The following is a 16,288-nucleotide window of genomic DNA, read 5'->3' on the forward strand; positions in this document are numbered from 1 at the left end:
AGCTCTCTTCGCACCTTTGTAATGCCGAATTAAGTGGCCTTGCTTGTTGCAAAAGAAGCAGAAGTGCCACTCGGTACGTCCCCCAGGCGTTCTCAGGAGATTTGGATCACTGAAGGGAACTAAATCTCCTCGCGGTTGGCGACTACAGATTTTCCATAGTGTTAAGTAAGACCCGGGTCACTTCCAAGACTATTTTTCTGTAGCTAGGGTGAACAGAGTGGTATTTTTCTCTCTCTCTCTCTGATGTGTGAGCGTTCTACCAACTCCATAAGGTCAGCGATTTCACCCCTTAATTCCTGCCCCGCTGCTCAGTCAGTTGCCGATTGCCCAACCAAGAGGGACGGGCCTGCAATGAACCATTCATGTAGGAGGTCCGAACCAAGGACTGATACTTGTCACCCTAAACGCCAAATGCAGCTTCTTACCAGCAACTCCCCTTGTTTAACTTCTCTCAGTTCTGCCATATGCTGTTCCCTTGCTAACGTGCGAGTAAACCTACACTGCAGCGCATGTACGAAGGCTTCAATGGTCCGGAAGCGCTTCGTTAAAGAGGGACCCTTGTCACCTTTTTCGTGTTTCCCGTTCCGATAACGAAAACGCCAATGGCAGCTGTAGCTCTTCGGGTGAATTTTGAAAATGTAGGCGTAACTCCAAACAGGCAAAGAACTCCTCCGCTGCCTCAGCATTGCGGCGCCTGTACAATCCGGGCGGTCCGCAACTCCGGACGTATTCTTCGTGAATTATTTATGCTGTGAAGGCGTTTCCATCTGTATGGGGTACCGATGCTATGCTGTTGTCAACTTCACGAGGCTCCCAATAGTTGGTCTCCTCCCCACTACACTGCGAATCCTGAGCAATCTCTATGATTCCAGAAAGGGCAGGGATTTTTGAGGGACTTCCATGTTTTTTTCTCATGTTCTTCGAGCATATTCGAAACTGGTCACTGCTATGCACCAGGTCGCCCTGCTGTGGGATTGAGGTTCATTGTTCTTCTCTATCGCGATGAACCATGCGGTACCGAATCTAACCAGTCCGCGCCCCTTTACGCGGACCAATGTGTAAGAATTCGTGAATTGCCGCTGACCACTACCAGAGCCCCTAGAAACTCTGCGTTCAGAATTTCAAAGACCTGGAGCTGGGTAAGAGGATGGCTCCTGACACCAGTTGCAACGCACCTCGTTGCAAGTAATGCAAGGAGGTGCGCTGGCACTGGGAAGTGCCTGGCATCAGCAAGGTGCCCCAGAAGAAGGCACTAGAAAGGCTCCCTTCTTGCTGCCTGCACTAACATTGTAAATTATTGTACTTCCGATGGTGTGCAGGCTGCGTACTCAGGCCAAGGAAGTGTTCACGTACCCGCTTTGGACAGCCTATGCAATGGTATGTAAACGGGAAGCGCACTACAGAGAAGGAGGTGGCAATGTAAAGGCCTTTATAGCCTTCTTCTCAGATGTTTCTGCGCAACTGGCTTCTCTTCCCCTTTTTCCTTTGTTTGGGTGTACACCTGACCGGCGCGGGGTTTTGAGGGTGCATTCACTGCATCGGTTTTGCTGTTGCGTTAGCACTGCTGGAATGCAGGTGTTGTAGTTTAGTAGAAGAGGCAATTGCTATTCAAAACAATTTTTTTGGTCTGTAGATTGTTTTTCAAAGGGCGATTTACCCTGAAAGGCAGCACCGGGAGGCGGAGGCGCCGGGGTGTACATACAGCTGCGGTGAACTCCTTCCCGTGCAGCGCTCCCGTGCACCTCCTGCGCGTCCGGCTTTCTTTTAGATGTATTGTTTCAGAATTCCTTCAAACCTCTAATGTGAAAGTAAAGAAATTTGTAATGCATGCACGTCGATACGAGCTTGTTGGAGGGGCTGGGCGTCTGTGCTCGGGCCCCGTGTGTACCGTGCCTAGGGTCGGCAAGAGGTGCTCATAGCGGGTGTATTTTGCGCAGAAAAAAAAGGGTATAGGGTGTTTCTGATGAATGGGATTTGCTTATGAGCATTATATTTGCCAGAAAATCAAAAAAATAGCAAAAAAAACCTGACATTTAAGCATATCGCTTGGCGCCCTCAGGTAGCAGAACTCCCCTCCAGCCGCTGCTGTGCGCCGCCGCAACGAGCGGCTCCTGTGCGGCGGTCGGGGGTGGTGTGTGCATCCGCTTTGTTTTTTTGTTTTTGTTTTCTTTTAATTGTATTCTTGCTTCTTGTTCTCGCAAGCATCCTTGTTCAGGGATGCTGTGCTCCTTCTCCGCCTGCCGAAACCGCGTGGGGACCCGCTGCTGCAGCAGCAACGGCAGCAGCAGCAGCAGCAGCAGCAGCCCTTCTTTCTCCTCTGCCGTTTAGCTCGTTGTTGCCTGTAGCTTGTAGGTGAGGAAGTTGAGTTGTTGCCTTCTTCCCTCCTATTCCGTTAGATCTACTCAGCCCAAACGACCGCAACTCAGGACCCCTAGCGGCCCACCGCTGCCTGCTCATTGCGGGCGCAGCAGCAGCAGCAGCAGCAGCAGCAGCAGCGGCAGCAGGCTTGTGTGGGGACTTAAGGGCGTATTGCCCCTCTTTAAATACAGCACAGCTGTTCCGTGTTTCAATCACCGACCCTCTCCCCCTTGCTGCCGAGCATCAGCAGCAGCAGCAGCAGCGGGGCCCCCGAGCCGGTAGGGCCCAGCAGCAGACCACGCACCGGCAGCAGCGAGAGCTTCCTCGCTGCTGCATGATGCGTGCATTTAGCAGCAGGAGCAGCAGCAGCAGCAGCGGCGGCTGCTGCTGCTCTTTTTAGGTTGCCTCCAGCTCGAGGGCCGTGACCGTTGTTTGCTCTCCGTAGGCAGCGGCGCTCTGTACAGACACACAGACGCTTCGCTGTTGTTATCTCCTTAATGGTAATTCTTTTGTTTATTTTAGGTTGCGAAGACCAAGCATAAATAGTACATCTAGCAGCAGCAAACGCATTCCGCCTGTCTTTGATTCTTTCCTTTGTCTTTGGCTTCTTACCTGTTGTCTATACACCCCACAGCTCCTCCGCTTCTTCTTCTTCTTTATTGCTTCTGCTTCTTCTCCCTCTTTGACTCACCATTTTGTCGGTAAGGCAGCACCCGCTCCTCTCTCTTCAAGCGAAGGGCCCCACGACACCCAACGAGAGGCGCGGCTGAGGTGTACGGACACCTCAAACCGGCCCGGGAACGTCGGCTCTTCCTAAAGCCTCCACATGCATATGAAACCCTAGGCTCTAAACCCTAAACCCTAACTCAGTTGTTCTTGCGTTTTTTCCGCAACAGCATAGCCATTCGAACGTGCTTAGGCACGCAATAGACATACACAGGCGTCCGACAGCAGCAGCAGCAGCAGCAGCAGCAACAGCGGCAGCAGCGGCAGCAGCAGCGAGAGTAGCAGCGGCGGTGCCAACAGTAACAGCACCATCAAACCGTCCTCGCCCTGTAGCAGCCTCTGGGGCTCCGTCTTTGTCTTGCGCGAGTCGCGCCGGTGTCTTGGATGTACAGCAGCAGCTGCAGCAACAGCAGCCGCAGCAGCAACAACAGTGGGAACAGCAGCAGCAGTAGCAGCAGCAGCAGCAGTAGGAGCAGCAACAGCAGCACGAGGCCTACGAAGCCGAAACGAGGGCAACCGTCAGAGCCCAATTGGAGAGGATCTAGGGTTTAGGGTTTAGGGTTTGCATGCGTCTCTGTGGTATACATCATAGGACAATTTGAGGGACCTCCCTCCCAGGGTTTGTGCTGGAAGTGGATATACACCGGAACTTCCTTGCGTCTCCTCCTATTCCAGAAACGCCAACATGGCAACACTTGCTGCTGCTGCTGCTGCTGCAGCTGCAGCTGCTGTCCCAGTAGAAGGGGCGACAAGAAGTACTGCAGCACGTGCAGCACCAGGTGCAGTAGCAAATGCATCAGGTATGGGGGAAGGAGTGAAAAGCTTCGAGGGAGCAGGGACATCACCTGCATCAGCAGCAGCAGTAGCAGCAGCAGCTGCTGCTGCTGCAGCTGAAGACGCGCAGCAAGAAGGGGGACGAGCTCTTCTTAAAGCTGCACCGGAGAAAGAATCTTCTTTGTCAAAATCATGTGCTGCTCTCAATGCTCTGCGCGCCCAGCTCGCTGCCCCTCTGACAGAGAACAAGAGCAGCAGCAGCAGCAGCAGCAGCAGCAGCCTGGAAAGAGAATCTGATGGGACACCTTCTCATTCTCCCGCTCCGCCTTTGGAGGCCTGTGCGGCCTCTGGGAGCGGCGGCGACGGCGTGTTGCTGAAGGCAGAGGTAGCAGAGCAGCAAGAGCCTGAGGCAGCAGCAGCAGCAACAGCTGCTGCTGCTGCTGATGGCGAGGAGGAGCGCCTCGAAGCCCGCTCTGCGTTACCGGAAGGCCTCAGCGTTAGGGGGGAAGGCGGAGCGGAAGGCTCTTCCCCCGCTGCGGCTGCTGCTGCAGGTGGCAGCAGCAACAGCAGCAGCAGCACCAACAGCAGCAGCAGCGGCAGGGAGGGCGCCGCTGAGGGCTCTGTTTCTGAAGGCCCATCAAGCTGGCCTTTGGGTGCTGCAGGTTGGCGTGAGGGGCCCCCACGCCGCTCTCGGCCTCCTCGTCGTGCTGCTGCTGCTGCAGCAGCAGCAGCAGCAGCAGCAGCATGCAGCAGCCGGCGTCCTTCCGAAGAAGTGGGTGGTGGTGGCGGTGCATGCCCTGCTGCAGCGCTTGCGCTGCGTGCCTCAGCAGCAGCAGCAGCAGCAGCAGCAGCAGCAGGGGGCCGCGTAGCTCCCCGCCTCCCAGGGGTAAAGTATTGCCACTCTCGCAATGCGTGGATTGCACGGTGGTCTGAAGAAGGCCAAGAAAGGTGGAAGACATTTTCTGTAAAGGCCTGCAAAGGGTTCACAGAAGCGCGCATGCAAGCCGTGCAATTCAGGTCCGATGCTGCTGCTGCTGCTGTTGTTGCTGCCGATGTTGTTTTTGCTGCTGTTTCTGTGTTGTTGCTGCTGTTGCTCTATTTGCTTTGTTTGTGTGTTTGCGGTGTTGTTTAGGTGGGAGAAGGTCCGCCTAAAGTATGCTAAGTTGATGAAACAAGCTACCCCGCAACCAGCCCTGATGAATGCAGCAGCAGCAGCTGCCGAGGGGGGCCCCCCAGAGGCAATTGACATGGATGCAGAGGCAGCAGAATTAGCTGCTGCACTGCAGCTCTACGGCAGCGCCGCGGGTTCCTCCAATCAGGAGCAGCAGCTGCAGCAGCAACAACCACAACCGCAACAACAGCAGCAACGCACGCAGCGCATGCAGCGCTGCGCGGGGGCCCAGGGAGGCCCCAACAGCGGAGCTGCCAGCCCTTCTTCGACTTCCTCTGGGAGAGGACAGTCTGCTGGTGCTGCTGCTGCAGATAGCCATTCGAAGCAAACAGCGAGACAGAAGCGGCAGGGAGGCCCTCTGTTAGCTGCTGCAACAGAGGAGGGGCCAAGGCCCTCCCAGGGGAGAACACCAAGTGCGAAGAAGACATGCAAGCAGCAGCAGCAGCAGAGGCAGCAACAGCAGCAGCTGCTCTTGCAGGGGGAGGAACAGCAGCTGCTGCAGCAGCAACTGCAGAAGCAACTGCAGCAGCAGCTGCAACAGCAACTCCAACAGCAGCAGCAGCAGCAACAACAACAGCACGAGCTGACGAATAATTCTGATCAGCTCTCGGCCTCTCAGTGGGCGTTGCTGCAGCAGCACTTGCAGCAGCAAGCTGCACGTAGGAAGGCGAGCAGCAAATCGATGTCTGTGCGTTCTTCTCGATCTGAAGGAGAGTTGGCGGAGGGCGCATCTTCGTTGTTTTCCCCTAAGGGTCCAGCAGCAGCAGCAACAGCTGCTGCTGCTGCTGCGTCTGCTTCGAGGGGGACAGGGGCGCAGGTCTCTGGGGCCGTAGCTTCCGGCACTCCACTTGCTGTTAAGAGCGACACTCTCTACGGAGAAGGTGCAGATACACCGCAGACGGAGGGAGAGCTGCGGACGCAGCTGCTGCTGCAGCTGGCCACCAGGCTGCAACAGCAGCAACAGCAGCAGCAGCAGCAGCACGGCAGTGAGCAGCAAGACACTGCGATGCTGCTGCAGGCCCTCAAGAGCCTTCTCCTGCACCGACAACAAACACGACACGAGCAACAAGATTACGGCGCACGGCTCCCGCTGCACGCCCAGCAGCAGCAACAGCAGCAACAGCAGCAACAACAGCAGCAGAACAACAACAAAGACATCGAGGCAGACTTGCTGCGGCTAGTTGCAAGGTCTGCAGGGCTATTGGGGGGAGCTGGGGATCGGAGCGCTGGGGGGGCAGTTGCTCCGTTGTCCGCCGAGGCTACTGCACTGCAGCAGCTGCAGCAGCTGCAGCAGCTTCAGCAGAGTGCATGCGCAGCAGGAGACTCGCGATCAGCGCAGGTGTGGGGCGACGCCCTTGGAGAGATCAACAGCCCCGATGGTGTGCATTCAATTCTCCGCTTTATTGCGGATGGGAATAGCAACAGGCCTGCCTCAACAGCAGCAGCAGCTGCTGCTGCTTCTGCTGGAGGGGGAGGGGCAGGTGCTGGCAGCACGTCGGGCGACGGAGCAGCAGCGCATGCAGCCGTGTCGTTGGGGCTGCCGCAGTGGTCGTCCCGAAGCCCCTTGAACAGTAGCAGCACGAACAGCAGCAGCAACAGCAACAGCAGCAGCAGCACGAGCGCAAGCAGCAGAAGCAGCAACAGCAGCAGCAGCAGCAGTTCTGCTCCTAGCTGTAGCTGGGGTCCATCAGCTTTGTCTTCCTTGGTAGGCCCCGCATCTGTTTCTTCGCATAACTTCAGCAGCAACAGCAGCAACAACAACGCAACAGCAACACCAGCACCTGCAGCAGCAGCAGCAGCAGCAGGATCGTCTCCTTGCTGCACAAGAGACAGCACAGAAGGAGACAACACCGAGGAAGCAGCAGACCTGCAACCGTGGCGGCGAGCAGTTTGCGTTATTCTGGAAGACGTGCTAGAGAATTGCATTCTAGAAGTGGGTACGGATATGCGGCACTGTGGCAGCAGCAGCAACAACAACAGCAGCAGCAGCAGCAGTTTATCGAGGGAAAGGCTGCAATTCGCGCCGATGGTGGGGCGGCTGAAGGCCCTAGCAGCGCGCAGCAGCAGCAAAGCGGAGCTAAGGCCCTTCTTGCGTCTCTTCTCCCGCAGCATTCGTCTCGGTATTGTACCTAGTAAGCAATCAACAGATATGCAGCAGCTGCTGCTGGATGCTCTGGGTGCATTGGATGATGCTATGGCTTCTACAAGAGCCCTGGCAAACCCTCCGCAGCAGCAGCTGCAGCAGCAGCAGCAGCAGCTGCAAATGCAACAGCAGCAGCAGCAACTCCAGGCGCAACTGCAACAGCAGCAGCAGCAGCAACAGCAACAGCTGCAACAGCAACACCGTCACCAACGCCTGCCCTCTTCGCCGTGCTGCAGGCCGGGGGCAATATCTGTGGAGGTGTACGAACAGTAAGGAGGGTGAGCATGCAAACAGCAGCAAATATAAGAGAATATACAGCTGCAACAAACGCAGAATATGAGAGCTGCAGTAAATAAACAAACAAACAACACCTGATGAGTATTCAAGCAAACTTCACTGTCTTCGTCTTCATATTTATATTCAACTTCTCTCTCTCTCTCCGTTTGCCTCTTCTCATACAACAACCCCCACGGCGCCACCCCCCTTCTTCTCGGCCAGGTATCTGTTCATGCATGCAGCAGCGGCATGCATGCAACAGCATAGCACGCATGCATGCAACAGGACGCATGCATGCGGCAGCAGCATGCATAGAGCAGCAGCATGCATGCAGCAGCACGCATGCGTGCAGCAGCAGCACGCATGCAACAGCACGCATGCAACAGGACGCATGCATGCAACAGAACGCATGCATGCAACAGCGCGCATTCATGCAACAGCAGCATGCATTGAGGAGCAGCATGCATGCAACGGAATACATGCATGCAGCAGCACGCTTGCATGCAGTAGTAGCATGCATGGAGCAGCAGCTGGCATTCAACAGCGCGCATGCATGCAGCAGCATGGATAGAGTAGCAGCATGGATGCAGCAGCAGCGTGCATAGAGTAGCAGCATGCATGCAACAGCAGCATGAATGTATCAGGAGCATGCATGCAACAGTACGCATGCATGCAACAGCGCGCATGCATGGAGAAGCAGCATGCATGGAGAAGCAGCATGCATGCAACGGAAGACATGCATGCTGGAGCGAGCATGCACGCAGCAGCAGCATGGATAGAGCAGCAGCTAGCATTCAACAGCGCGCATGCATGCAGCAGCATGGATAGAGCAGCAGCATGCATGCAGCAGCAGAATGCATGCAACAGCACGCATGCATGCAGCAGCATGGATAGAGCAGCAGCATGCATGCAACAGCGCGCATCCATGGGACATCAGCATGCATGGTGCAGCACGCACGCGTGCAACAGTAGCAGCAGCATGCATACAGCAGCAGCATATATGCAGCAGCGCGCATGCATGCAGCAGCAGCGTGCATTGAGCAGCACCGTGCATGGAACAGCAGCATGCATAGAGTAGCAGCATGCATGGAACAGCAGCGTGCATAGGGAAGCAGCATGCATGCAACAGCAGCATGCATACAACAGCAGCATGCATGCAACGGCGCGCATACATGCAACAGCGCGCATGCATGCAACAGCAGCATGCATGCAACAGCGCGCATGTATGGAGCAGCAGCATGCATAGAACAGCAGCATGCATGCATGCAGCATGCATGCATATAACAGCAGAAGCAGCATGCATGCAACAGCAGCAGGAGCTTGCATGCAACAGCAGCATGCATGCAACAGCGCGCATGCATTGAGCAGTAGCATGCATACAAGAGCAGCATGCATGGAGCAAGAGCATGCCTTCAGCAGCATGCATTGAGCAGTAGAATGCATACAAGAGCAGCATGCATTGAGCAGCAGCATGCATACGAGAGCAGCATGCATGGAGCAGCAGCGTGCATGCAACATGAGCATGCATAGGGCAGCAACATGCATGCAGCAGCACGCATGCATGGAGCAGCAGCATGGATGGAACAGCAGCATGCATGCAACAGCAGGAGAAACGCTGGGGCGGCTTTGAGTTGGCCGTTTGAAGGCGGCGGTTGGTTTGGGGGAGGAGGGCAATTGCTGCTTAGAAGCTGCTTAGAAGCTGCTCGTTTGGGGCTTTCCGCGGTGGACATGCACGCAAGCATGTATGCATGCATACATGTTTGCATGCATACATACTTGCATCTGCGTATGGTGCACCGCGTAGAGGCTCGCATACATACTGTTGAGCTTGTGGAGCTGTGGCTGCTGGGGCGTACAGCAGCAACAGCAGTAACCGCAAAAGCAACAGGAGCAGCAGCAGCAGCGGCAGCAATAGCAGTCCGCTTAAAGTGGGGTCATCCCCTTTCCGACAATAAATGGCCCGCATGCGCCAAACATCTTTCACTGTCTCTTCCGCCTTTTGCTGCTGCTGCTCTTGCAGGTGGCGCAGCAGCAGCAGTTGCTGCAGCAGCAGCAGTTGCTGCAGCAGCAGCAGTGTACGTAGCAACGGTAGCCTAAGCAGCAACAGCAGCCGTCGGTGCAGCATGAGCATGAGCATGAGCATCAGCAGCAGCTGCACGGCTACGAGTGCCGATGGTGGATGTAGCTGCTGTTGCTGCTACTGCTGCTGCTGTCGGTCTTCTCGTGTTGTCTCTTCCTTCTTTTGGGGCTTATTAATTCTGTCTTTTAGCAGAGACAGCAGAGACAGCAGCATTCTTCCATGATCTTTGAGTTTGCCTGTGTGTCTGTGTGTGTACACACACCGTTCTTGGCTTGTTTCACTTTGTATTGGCCTCTCATCTCAGCGCACATGCATGCATGCATGCATCCATGCATGCATGCATGCGTGCATCCATGCATGGTGTGCATGCATCCATGCATGCATGCTCGCATGTATGATGCGCATGTATCCATGCATGTGTGCATGCATGCATGATGCGCATGCATCCATGCATGTGTGCATGCATGCGTGATGCGCATGCATCCATGCATGCACGCGTGCATGCATGACGCGCATGCATCCATGGATACATGCATGGTGCGCATGCATCCATGGATACATGCATGGTGCGCATGCATCCATGGATGCATGCATGATGCGCATGCATCCATGGATGCATGCATGATGCTCATGCGTGCATGCATGTCAGTGTGGGGCTGCTGCATGGGGCGTGTTGTGCCTCTTTGTGCTACCCCTTCTTTGTCAGCTGAGGACGGAGGCAATTAAATTCCTCCCCATTGCAGAGCTTGAAAGAAAGAGAGAGAAAAATGCATAAAGAAGACAGCGTTTTGTGATGCGCTGTCTGTGCATGCATGAGAGTGCTGCGCCTTTGAATCCGAGGTGTCTTCTTGTCTTTTAACTCAACGTCGTTTTGCGCTTATTCAAAAGCTTAGACACTTTTGTTCCACTCGTCTTTCTTTCTTTCTTCCCGCCTGCTTGCTTCGTCTCTGCACTCTCTCTGTTCTTTGTGTTGCCTTTTCTGCCTCATCTCTCTCTCTTCCTGTCCTTTTGTCGCTTTGCCTGTCTTCATTCCCTCTCCTCTGTGTCTATTTGTTTCTTCTTTTCCCCCCTTTATAGCTGCTGTCTCCTCCGGTGTCTTTTTGTCTTCACTGCGTGTCTATCTCTTCTCTCTGTCTCCCCTCTCTCCTCTCTGTCTGCCTTTGTCTTTCTCTCTCTCTCTCTCTCTCTCTCTATATATATATATATATATATATATATATCTGCAAGGAGACCACTTTAGTAGTAGCTGAGGACCTCAATGATTTGCAATATACTGATAGATATGCAGTGGTGCTGCTGCGAGCGGTGCAGCATCCCTTGCTGCAGCTGTAATTCGTGCGGATAGACACTACAATAGCCCCCTTATTCAAGCATATGGCCTAGTAAGCCCCTTTCTGCTGCATGCGCAAGCACTGTAAACAACGGCTGAACGCTTCATTGTCGCTGCGCAGCGTGCCTGCATCCAAATGAAAGTAAGTATATCTATAATACATATGCATATAACATTAACTTCATACAGACTGTCCTACACTTCGGGTAACTGTCTGTACATCCAGTGAAGCCTACCGCAGCAAGAAATAATAGGGCGCAATATGTAGCTTCATATTATCTATTATATATGATATACATAATCTACTCAACAGCATCGCATGCTATTTTATGTATATATACGCATTTGATAAACAATAAGATATTCATCTGCGCAAAATTTCATGCATCTTTTGTCTAGTAACACTGCAACAACAAGTAATTTGAATTCGTTTCTTAGTTATTTATTCATCTTTTCAGCTACGCACAAGACGGGTTCTTCTTGGACCCACTGAAATATAAAGAGAGAAGAAGATACTTGTGTTTTCATTTTTAAAGTAATTTTATTCTGCATTTATTGGACTTTATTAGCTGTAGTTCAACTCCGCTGGCAGGCGATGAGGGTCCATAGAAAGCAGCGAGCCTAGAGGGGTATCAAGAGGCGGCATCGGACCAATGAAATAAACCGCAAAAGGGGCATCACTAAAACAATAATAATATGAATATTATTATAAGTAACTTTATTTGGTTTAAACTTAAATCTGCAAATCCCAACGAAGGCAGGCAAGACAGACACAGACAGACACAGACGGCCAGCGAGCACAGCGGTCACTTAGCAGCCAGCGGCTTTTTCTTGCGTTGCTTCCTTCTTACTTTTCCAAAAATATCCTTAAATGGATATTATATTTACTTTATAATAAAGTATTTCACTTCAAAAAAGGTTTATTTCGGCTGTTTCCCCCGCAGGTCGGGCGGCGGGTACCGGCACCAGGCGGCGTGCGTTCTCGTTTAGCTTGCTGGAGTTTTTGTGTTTGTTGTTTGTAGTTCCATTTGTTATTTCCATTTAAGTATGTTTTCAGGTTGTATAAAGGTTTAAAAAGGTAATAGTGTTCATAGATTCCTCTTCTTTGCCTGCCGATGGACAGGGGAAACTGTACAGGCTTTCGTTCAAGTTGTACAAGATGAAAAAGAAGGTAAAGATTCTGATTGGGGTGGGTGTTGCGTTGTTGTTGGTGGCGATTTTAACCGTAACGTTGGTAATTGTTCTTCGAAAAGAAGAATGGATCGTCCTAGAAAGAAGCTTTTCTTCTTTAAATGATCAATGCACACCCGACTGGAGTGGGAACAGCGATTGGAGGCGTAAAAGATGTAAAATGCCCCTCATCTGTGCAGCTGCCAGAGACCAAAAGACAGGTAAACCCCTTTCAAAGGGGCACATTCGTACCAACTGCATGCACGCATGCATGCGTGCATGGATGGATACATGCATACAGGTGGAAAGGATCTGGGAGCATGTATGCATGCACATTTGCATGCATGCATGCTGGGGTACACTCCCTCTTCTGCTGTTCGTTGCAAGCCTCCAGCAAGCCCTGCTGCAGCTTCGGGATCGCTGGGTGAAGCTGCCAGTGTTGTGTTTGCATCTCGTTTTCGTTGTTCGGATGTCTGGCATCATTGTGTGGGGCGCCTTTCTGCTTCTTTGTGCCGTGCATGCATGCAATAATTCTATTCTTTGCGTCTAGTGTATTTGTATATTGTTTTTGTGCGTCGATCTTTCGGGATAGCGATTGCTTGCGGGGCCTTCTGCCTTCTGTGCCGTATCTCTCTTCTACATAAAATGCAAGCTTGTGCTTTGTTTGTAGCAACTGCAGTTTCCGCTTAATACTTCGCTTTGAAAGACTGTCTTTTGTGAAGATTCAGGAGGTGTACATACACTGAATATATCGGTCTTATCGCAACAGCACACTGGTGAAGTTGTGCATTGTACATTTGTTGGTTCTGCTGCAGCAGCAGCATTGTGCCTGCAAACTGCATAAAGCAGCAGCAGCCCCATGCCTTATCTGCATCCTACATTTCATGCTCTTTACCTCGTTTGTTTATCCGTTTGTTTGTTTGCGTGTGTGTTTCTCTGTTGGTGCATTATTAATAAACTTGTTAATTATTAATTAATTATTTATTTAGATACGTTTTGCTGATTTATTTATTTTGCTGTGTTTATTTTTCAGGTTATTGCCGCATGCCTTGGAGTGAGGGTGAAGGGAAGAGCTGCAGTGCTTCTGTGCATTTATGCTCTCCTGGGTTGGCATGCGATCCTTATTTAAAAATATGTCGTCGATTAATAAGCGTTGGAGGGAGTTGTACGGAGCAGAACGCGTTTATGTGCGAGTCTGGTATATGCGGCTTTGCTGCTACACAGACAGTTGAGGGGGAGCCTCTGGGGGGTCGTCATTCTCTTTCTAGGTATTGCATTGTTAAAGATCTTCCCCCTGGGGCTGCATGCGATAGATTCAGGCATTGCGTTTCTGATTGTCTTCAGTGCGTACAGGGTACATGCAAACCCGTTTTCTCGCCGCTGCAGCAGCAGCAAAACCTCATTGAACAGCAGCAAGAACTCATGCTGCCCTTAGCTGTCAACGGATTCAGTGCAGAGCAGCAGCAGCAGCAGCAGCAGCAAGTTGACAGTTCTCCGCATCACCCACATGCGATGGAAACCAGAAGGCTGCAACACATGCAGCAAATCAGCAGCAGCAACATAAATGCTGCTGTTGCTCCTCAGGACCCCAACCAACCATTCGTTTCCTTCCAGCAGCAGTTGCAGCAGCAGCAAAAACAACAACAGCAGAACCAGCAGCAGCAGGAGGGGCCTCTCGACGAGGCAACTGTGCGTGCGGCCTGGGAGCAGCGAGCAGCAGAGGCATCTGCACTGCTTGGAGAGCCGGTAACTGCAGCAGATTTGTCGCTTTTCTTTTCTCTACCACGAGACAAAGACGGAGTTCCTCTGCAAACACGAAACGAGCAAAATGCTTCAAATATAGAGCAGCAGCTGCATGGGCAGCAGGCTCCCTGGAACCAACTCCAGGAAAGCAGCGCCTTTCCGGAGCAGCAGCTGCAGCTGCCCCCAACAGCAGCGGGAGGAACACCAGGAGCAGCAGCATCAACAACAGCAGCAACTGGGTCACAGCAAAGGCCGCTGCTGAATGGCTCACTAGCTAAGAGGTTAGCGCGTCTCTTCACAGGCGTCTCGTATGCATTTTCTCCTGAGACTGCCAACCTCCAGATGTGGGGGCCCCCTATGCATGGGTTCCCTTCTGCCTTGCCGCCGCAGTTGGCGCAGCAGGCGCAAGCTGCTAATCCTGCTGCTGCTCTTGCTTATCCTCGTACTGCTGCTCCTACCGCTGCTGCCATTGCTGATCCTGCAGCAGCAGCAGCTGCTGCTGCTGGCGGCCCTCAGAACGCGTACTTATCAACAGTCTTGCCCAGCAGTATGCCGCTGCAGGAGGCGGAGCAGCAGGTATCTCCGCAGCAGCTGCAGCAGCTGCAGCAGCTGTTGTTGCAGCAGCAACAGGGTGCATCTCCGTTTGATTCTTCCTTGGAGGCAATGGAAGCTGGAGAAGCAACGGCAGCAAATCCCCCTTCGAAGCCACCACCAGCAGCACCAGCAGCACCAGCAGCACCAGCAGAGGGAACTCTTACCTCTGAGGAAGAAGGCGAGCCTATTCAGGGGTTGGTGTTTCCAGGGCTTTTGGGTCCCGCTATAAAGCCCTTTTCTGTGCTTGGGTATCCTGGGAAGAGGCCCACGGGGCCCCTTCCTCCCCCCTTAGCCTCTTCTCCTGCCTTGAATATGCAACAGCCTCCTCTTCCGTCACGCTTACCACCAACAGGGCCCCCCATAGCAGGCGCTAGCGCTGCTGTTGCTCCTCTACCTCCCCTCAGTACTGTGCCTCTGGGAGCTATCGGAGGCGCTGGTGCCTTAGGGTCCCCTGCTGCTGCTGCTGCTCTGGGAGGGACGGGGGCCCTCACACCGCTGATGCCTCCTGCGGGGCTCCCCGGTGTCGGGGGGCCCTTGTTGGGGCCTCTCCCCGGTCGCTTTCCTACGGACTATAAAGGGGGGTGTTGGATCGACCGCTGCTGTGCCTCTGTGAGCTACTTGAATCGAAATTCCTTGTTCAATACATACCTTAAACCCTAAACCGTAAACCCTAAATTCTAAAGGTTTAGGCCTTAGAACAGCCCACTGCCTTTTAATACAGCGAAGTGAAACAGCCAGAGAGAGCGAAAGCAGCACAAATAGCCGTTGCTGCTGCAGATTTGGTTGGATTGGGTTTATCTTCTTTTTGCGTCCTCGCACATGCTTATTATGTATGAGTATTAAAATATTTGCCGTTATTTGTCCAGGCGGTGTTCTGTTCGCTTGTTTGCTCTTTTGTCTTTTTCTCCAAATTCATTAAACTCCTCTCTTAGGGGTTGTTGAACTTGCATTTATTGTGTGATTGTCGTACGAATAACTTTATCTAAGTTCATGTGGTATCATATTGGTATATTTGATGCATATAGAGATATATTTGTTCGTTTGTTCGTTTAAGCTCACGACAGTACTGTTTTGTGTTGTTTGACTCGTGAATTCTTGTTGCCATTCATGGTGCGGCTCTTTTTGTTTCTGTGTTCACGTTTCCTCCGTCCTCGTTTCTTTTTTTTCCATGTTCTTTTCGTCGCTGTGTTTATTTGTTGCAGCACCACTACTGTTCTTTCCTCCACGCTTCTCAAGGCTGTCAACTGCGGAAGCGGGAGGGTGCCTCCTGCGTGGGTGATAGCGAAAGAGAGTGCGAAGACCGCCTTTCTTGCATCAATGGGGAGTGCAGCCCTTGGTTTACCTCCAGGCATGCCTCTGCTGGGGATACCATCATCTTGACGGACAATGTGGACTTAGACAGCGTCTGTGCGCCTTGGCAGCGTTTTGAATATGGAGCCCCTGGGGGAGGGGGGCTCCCAGGAGGCCATGGAGGTGGGGGGGGCCTTGGGCCCCCTCAGCTCGCACTGCCCTCGCCTCTAGAGGCACCGAACCCGTATGCGAACAACTTAGGCCGAGATATTGTGCGTACGTTTAGAAAGTTTTCAGGGAGATGCGTGGAGTTAGACAAAAGAAGCTGCGTGACAGATAGGGAGTGCTGGGGTGTGGGCGGGTTTGGGTTTTGTGATATGAGGAGTCGCAAGTGCAGAACTCCCCCTTATCCTGCATGTTTGTCTATACTACGGGATTTGTATTTTTGTCTCTGGCATGAAGGGCGCCTACGAGAAAGCACAGAACAGTATATTGTGACTCAGCTACCCCGTACACCTCAGTTTCTGCTGCATGAAGCCCCCGTCAGCATTAACCATGTGCAAAGCAAATGCCTGCCTTCGCTCGTTCGCAGCAAGCGCGCAGAATTCATTAAGTGCGTGCATGATCAGGGAT

The 16,288-nt window shown here is 52.8% G+C and overlaps 2 protein-coding genes across 2 annotated transcripts; both read left to right on the plus strand.

The window, feature by feature from the left end:
- Positions 1-602: 602 nt before the first annotated feature.
- Positions 603-7,445, plus strand: EAH_00013510 (hypothetical protein, conserved; the record flags this gene model as incomplete). Its single annotated transcript, XM_013394468.1, has 7 exons — positions 603-735; positions 958-1,139; positions 1,320-1,377; positions 2,001-2,131; positions 2,216-2,352; positions 3,760-4,875; positions 4,991-7,445. The coding sequence occupies 7 exons, from the start codon at positions 603-605 to the stop codon at positions 7,443-7,445; spliced, it is 4,212 nt and encodes a 1,403-aa protein (XP_013249922.1).
- A 4,572-nt stretch (positions 7,446-12,017) lies between these two features.
- On the plus strand, positions 12,018-16,153 carry EAH_00013520 (hypothetical protein, conserved; the record flags this gene model as incomplete). The annotated part of the gene is made up of 4 exons (XM_013394469.1): positions 12,018-12,249; positions 13,062-14,974; positions 15,568-15,931; positions 16,038-16,153. The coding sequence occupies 4 exons, from the start codon at positions 12,018-12,020 to the stop codon at positions 16,151-16,153; spliced, it is 2,625 nt and encodes an 874-aa protein (XP_013249923.1).
- Between the last annotated feature and the right edge of the window lie 135 nt (positions 16,154-16,288).

Source organism: Eimeria acervulina, genomic scaffold (genome assembly GCF_000499425.1).
Source record: "Eimeria acervulina Houghton genomic scaffold, Eah_scaff77, whole genome shotgun sequence".
Lineage (NCBI taxonomy): Eukaryota > Apicomplexa > Conoidasida > Eucoccidiorida > Eimeriidae > Eimeria > Eimeria acervulina.